The sequence below is a fragment of the Argiope bruennichi genome, chromosome 4 (genome assembly GCF_947563725.1).
Source record: "Argiope bruennichi chromosome 4, qqArgBrue1.1, whole genome shotgun sequence".
Taxonomy (NCBI): Eukaryota; Metazoa; Arthropoda; class Arachnida; order Araneae; family Araneidae; genus Argiope; species Argiope bruennichi.
The window spans coordinates 21,170,277-21,176,914 of NC_079154.1; the positions used below are offsets into that span (position 1 = coordinate 21,170,277).

General features: G+C 24.3%; 1 protein-coding gene across 1 annotated transcript; it reads right to left on the reverse strand.

Annotated features, from left to right (window-relative positions):
• Nucleotides 1-1,183: 1,183 nt before the first annotated feature.
• On the reverse strand, nucleotides 1,184-6,519 carry LOC129966026 (2-oxoglutarate and iron-dependent oxygenase domain-containing protein 2-like). The gene is made up of 7 exons (XM_056080366.1): nucleotides 6,298-6,519; nucleotides 6,113-6,169; nucleotides 5,213-5,323; nucleotides 5,043-5,139; nucleotides 4,526-4,650; nucleotides 2,790-2,978; nucleotides 1,184-2,565 (listed from the first exon to the last, which is right to left on the reverse strand). The coding sequence occupies exons 1-7, from the start codon at nucleotides 6,451-6,453 to the stop codon at nucleotides 2,233-2,235; spliced, it is 1,068 nt and encodes a 355-aa protein (XP_055936341.1). The 5' UTR covers nucleotides 6,454-6,519; the 3' UTR covers nucleotides 1,184-2,232.
• Between the last annotated feature and the right edge of the window lie 119 nt (nucleotides 6,520-6,638).

The following is a 6,638-nucleotide window of genomic DNA, read 5'->3' on the forward strand; positions in this document are numbered from 1 at the left end:
AAAGAAGTGAACTGCTTTTTGATTAGGGTATGACCCATTTTAATTAAAAGAATAACTTTGGTTGCTAATTTTTGAGGTAAATTTTTTCTCCTCAATGAAGCACATTTTTCAACTTAGATCCGATTGTTTTATTAATATGCAGTTTTCTTCTTCTTTGACATATTTGCCAAAATGAAGTGCAATAATGTTTAATGTCTGTATTTCTTGCTTATTACCTTTGTTATCATAGCTGGATTATATTAATGAATCTCTTGCCTCTTCATACACTATTTTATTTTTATAAATGTATTTTGTGAAGCAAGTTATTTTTGCTACAATGTTTTTTGTTTTGTCTGTTGTCATTGTTGGTTAATGGCCTACCTTACAAAGTATTTATTTTATTTATTGTAGAGATTTATTCTTTTGCTTGTTCATAGAGTCAAGATATACTTTAAATATGAAATTATTTTTCTTTGTGATATTCTATTGTTTTTGCTAGTAAAATTAATGTGATTTTATTTATCTACATTTTATTAGCAAAGCAAATTTTTCTTGTAATGCACTTTAAATTATTTTTACATTTCTGAAGCTTTTTAACCTCAGGGCTTTCTTTCTCATGGTTGGGACAGTGATTTCAAATGAGTCATTTATTGTGTTATTTTTCTGCTTGTTTATTAAGTAAATCTGTATAAAATATTTTTTTTTTTTTTTTTTTTTTTTTTTTTTTTGTCTCAATGTACTAGCATACGTATGTTTTTCTATTAAAGTTTCTAGTCAGAAAGTACTTTTAACTAGAAAATGCCACATTTCAACATTTATGATTATTATTAATAATATTCTTAAAAAAAGGAATGAGTTATCATTACATTTTGATTCCTGATTCATGTATTAACAGTTTAAAATATTTTATCTTGTAATCAATTAAATCTGGAATATTTATTATGTACTCCAAGAGATGTTAATTATATAGTAAGATATATTTGATTACTGTATAGAATAAGTGTTATGAAAATATATTTAATATGATTTTCTGTTATGTGTTGAATATATGTTCAGTCATCACAATTTTGGGAGTATATAATTAATTTATCTGCAATTTTATGTAAAACTGAGCTTTATTTGTCAATATGAAATTTAAAACTAAACTGTCATAAGAACAAATCATGCTCTGTATTTATTAAATGATTGTAATAAAGATGTCTCATTTTGATTTAAATACTAGCGTTACAAAAAAATATACAATTATAATGTTGATGTACATAATATTAACATAAAAGGCAATTATCATTGTTATCATTATACAACATCCCTTCCCTTGAATTTAATTATTGACATACATTTAAGAGATTTCTAAAAGATTCAAATAAAATTCATGCTTTTATAGTCGCCTTTGTATGCGACTATTAAATTCTTAAAGAAAGGCAAGTTACTACAAATAGAAAAAGAATAATTTCATTTGTAAAAGGAAATGGGAAAAAAATCACAATAAGAAAAGAATTGTATTGTATTAAAACTAAAAGTGAATAGCTAAAACCAGTTGAAATTTACTTTGCAACCATTGTACAGAATTTATGGCAATATCTCTCAAATTCTGGCTATTTATCTTTGGGAATTTCAGTCAAATTGGATATTACAATAAGATTAATAATTGTGAGAGCAATTTCTAAATATTTTTTAACGAAAAATCCTTAATTCTCCCACTATACAACTTTAGAACTTTTTATTTTCTTTGGATTAAAGACTGTTAAAAAGCAACAGTTATTGAGTTTATTTTACCTTCCAATCTTTTCTACTGTTAATATCATTCATTTTATAATCTTAATTTTATTGAAAAACTGATATAAACAGACACTGAGCAAACTTGAAATAGAAAAGAAAGAGAAGAAAATTAATGCAAATAGAGGCATTTGCTTTCTATAGCAAGTTAAAAAGATTATTAGGAAAACTGTGACTTGATTATTCTCTCTTGAAAATACAGAACCAGATATTTTTATTCATTGTACCATGTATCTTGTGTTTCAATAGGAAACAAAATTTTATTTTTATAAAATATTTACCTATAGTTGCTATATGGAACAAATTTAATGATTCTACAAATGCCTGAATCTTACTTAGACCAATCCCAATTAATTTCTTCTATTATATTTTAGATTTCTATTGTCGCTGCAATAAAATTATTTAAAGTGTTAAAAAATGTATTTAGAAAACTATTTATAACTGACAATATATACATATATAGATTAAAATATATGCTTATGTTACATTACATATCTGTACAGAATTTTCTTCAGCTACAGTAAAACCATCGCCATATCCAGTTGTAGGAGTTAAAGAAGGAGTTGAATTGCACATTGGGCACATTTTATTCCTAACAGAAGATGATCTCAACCAAATAATAAGATTATGTCGTTCACCTTCAGTTATAGGTAAAGCACCGTGTAGTTGTTGACCTCTATGAAATATTCCATATCCTATTTTATGAGAAACTAACATACATGTGGATTTATCTATTGGCACTGTTTTCAAATCTCCAAAGTACAGTTCACCTCCATCAAATGACTTACCTAAGCAAACATTAAGAGTTACCTGAAACACAAAATATTAATTTCTCAAATATTGTAACTTGTAACAATATCAGAACAATGAAGAAAAATAAAATTTACTATTTTATAATAAAACAAATGAATGAGCAGTTTTTATATTTAAATAATGATTTCTTCTTATATACAGATTGAATAGGTAATGTAAAGATTTTGAAATTAATCCAGAAAAAAAAATTATGCTTTCAACATTTAAAATAAAATTCTTACCTCACTATTATCATAATGATATCCTAATTGTAAATCTTCATTTATCTTGTATCCCACAGTGAAAATTTTATGAGAATCTAATTCACTACCTCTCCAAGTGGGGAACAAAACTTTAGCTAAAGGATCCAAATAGTTTTTTCTTAAAACCTTAGAAAAATTGTCATGAAATCCCAATTCATCTAAAAGTACCTATATAAAGAAATTATTACAAATGTATTATGAAATATTTGCTTGATAATTTAAGATGAAAATTTAAACAATAGCATTTAATATGACTGATAGCCGATGCTATTAACCATCAATAATAACAGACCAATTAGAATGATAAAAATATCATTACATAACCACAATAATGCAAGATTAGTTTCAACAGTTAACATTTGGATTGATGATAGAGGATTCAGTAAGATATATAAGAATCCAAATATGTAATCTAAATCAAATTTTAATCCAAATATTAAATATATAAATTCTAATGTAAGGTAAAAATTTAACAAAAATTCATTCATTTTTCTATTACATTTATAAGATTACATCTTCAAACTTTGTTAATTTTAGTTTTTTTAGTTCATATAGAGCATCAATACTCTTGAATGTTAAAAACAATAATGCAATTACTTGAAAGTAGATAGTTGTTATAATCAAGTGATTAAAATTATTTTAAATACTTCATTAAAATTTTTTTACTCATTTTTCATACTGCATTCAAATATATATATATATATATATATAAATAATCTCTAACAAAATAGACCACACGAAAAATTTACAAATCCCAAATTCTTTGCAATTTAAAAGAAAAATTGGAAATAAATTTAATTATTAAGCAAAATGTGTTGTTAACTACAACCTGATATAAATAAACTATGCTATCTTGTGATACAGCAGCAGAAAAATGTAGTCTTTTAAAAAAGAGAAACTGATATTGATACAGAATCACAATAGAAATTTATTATTCTTAAAATCAGGAGATGCAGCCTTCCTTTGACATTCTCATACTTAGACAATCTAGTACATTTTTCTGTATCTCAGTTCATATAGATTGTGGTAGTTGAAGGAAGGAGGAGTTCCCTTCCTAACTTCTGCATGAAGTAACATAGTATGGTGTATTTTGTGCTTCACAATATAATGAAGAAAAACTGAATTATATATTTTGGGTGCTTTACACTGGATATAAATTTACAATTTTGGCAGCAAGACATACAAACATATATATGTGTGTGTATATATATATATATATCAAATTTTATATGTTATTGCCTTAATGTGTTATAAAGTTCATGTAAATGCAAACATACAGACCAACAAATATTTCTCCCTCCAGACAAATACAAAATAAAATTTTCATGAACAATTTACATAATAAATTCCACCCACATGGCTCTTTGCATTTTTCAGTTATCATGCTTGTATGCTATGAACGGATAGAGAAACAATTTCCTTCCAAATTTCATCAAAATGTTGATAGAAATCTACAAATTTTGTATAAGACTACAAAATTTCCCATCCTTTAGTGTGCATCCTCTGACTGTGCTTTTGAATTATTAAGCATATAGATGGATAATTTTTTTAAAGTGCTTTTTGAATTAAGATTTTGAAAAAAATCTCAAGATTGGATTTTCCAATGATTACAAGATTTTCTCAATACATAGGTAGCAGATGAGAAAGTAAAAAGCAATTACTAATAATGTTAATGAATATATGGAAATGTATATATATTTGTAAAATAAACTTACACCATATCTATTCATCGAGTTTGGTCTTCCTTTGGGTAAAGATGAATCTTGATAATGATCTAATTCCTTCAATAATTCATCACATAGACTTTTAGTGAATACTGGGAAGCCATACAATTGTTTTTCTTTTTAAAAAATGAAACAAAAGAAATATTATAATAAAACAAGCTTCAGTCAAAATGAAAACATCTAAATTATTTTTAGACAATAAAGAAAGGTCTTAAAGCTTTTCTAACATTTAACTAGTCTCCCAAGTTATAAAATTTAATTAATCACAACAATATAGCTTCATCAATTAACTTCTTACAATTAAAATAATTTCTTTTGCTTTCTTTAATAAATGTATAGAATAAGATATAAAAGAAAATCTATGAATAAAACATTTTTTTTTTTTAAATTTCAAATATAGTCAACAGAAACATTCTAGGTGATACGAGATTAAAATAAATGAATAAAATATTTAAATATTAATGAATTAATATATAAATGATTTTAAAGTATATCTTCATAAACTCACCTTCAGAAAGAACATCAAGAAATTGCAAAGTCTCATCCAAGTTTAAATTTCTAGCAGCATTGACTAGTTTTATAAAAGAAACATCAAGAAAATTTTCCTATTAAATAAATAAATATTTTATGCTCACATAGAAATTAATGCAACTAGAAGAATATTGATAAAAATATTACCTGCAGATTATAAATATTGCCATCTATAGGCTTATAGTGTTGAAGAAGGTATTTTCTTCTTTCTAGTGCATCACTTTCAATATTTTTCCTACGATTAACTTCTTCTTTAATCTAAATAGAAAAAAGCAATTTTAAATATTTTATGCATCCAGTTAAAAAATTAATTATTTTTACCAATTTTCATTTCCTTCATTCTTTTCTATTTAAAGAAAGAAGAAATAAAATTTAATCACAGGCTTTTGAAACAATAAATTCTATGTATATATTATTTTTTTATATCAGTTTGGGAAAGTTATAGTTTGTATTACATATGATAATACATTGATTAAATAGTTACAAATAAAATTGCTTTGATATCCTTACAAAATGAAATAAATTTACACCTATGTGATTACCAATTTCTCAAAGCCTTTTTAAAAATTAAAATATTAATCATTTAGTAATATAAAGTAGCTAATACGGTGAAACAAATTATACATAGGTTCAAGTTTCATAAAATTATAAAATTTAAAAAAAATTCTGGACAGCAGTCTAAACAAACTCTCACATGTTCAATATTCTTTAAGGTTAAAACACATATTTCAAGACTGGTCTAATAGAATTTATAAATATATACATTGTCCCAATTTTAAATATTCCTGCTTTAAGAATATTTTAATAAATATTCCTTTTTAGGAGAAATCTAAAGAAATAACATTTTTGTTACAAGCACCAATTTAAAATACTTAGTAACTGTGAGGTTTTCAGATCAAAAATGTTGTATAAAAAATACCAATTATCAATAAGGATGACACAAAACTTAATAAAAACATAAGCAATTTTACATTTTATATCATCAGTTCAGTTAAAAAATGAAAAAACTATACTATAGTTACAAAATGAAAGACATAAATGTAATACCTGCTTTAACAAATGGTCTTTTTTAGACACAGAATTATAACCTAGGCTTGATAAAACCTGTAATGTTGAAAAAACTATATCAATAAATATATAACCAAATATTTAAAACATTCTCTATATACAGCTTGGTATTTTAATAATTTATGTTTTTATACTAATTACACTTTTCCGCAAGAAAATATTACCTCATTATAATCTTTAAAAAATTGAGTAGCATTAATATATTTAAAATGTCTGTTAATTTCTTGAATGTAAATGTTATGAGTGATAAAACAATTGCAATTATAAAATAAAGTCATTTTCCCTAGGAGTGTTTCGGATAAAAATGCTTTTAGTTTCATGTGTAGGAACTAAACTCAAATCTATTTGCCTATTGTCAACTTTCATACATATTCAGCAACTGGATAGTTTTGTTTCTGTTTTACAAGTGATCAAGGATACAGTTATAATAATTGATATTATTAGTTTATTTTTAAATAATAAAAATAATCTGTTTTCTAAATTTTTTTTTCTTCTTAAATTCCTA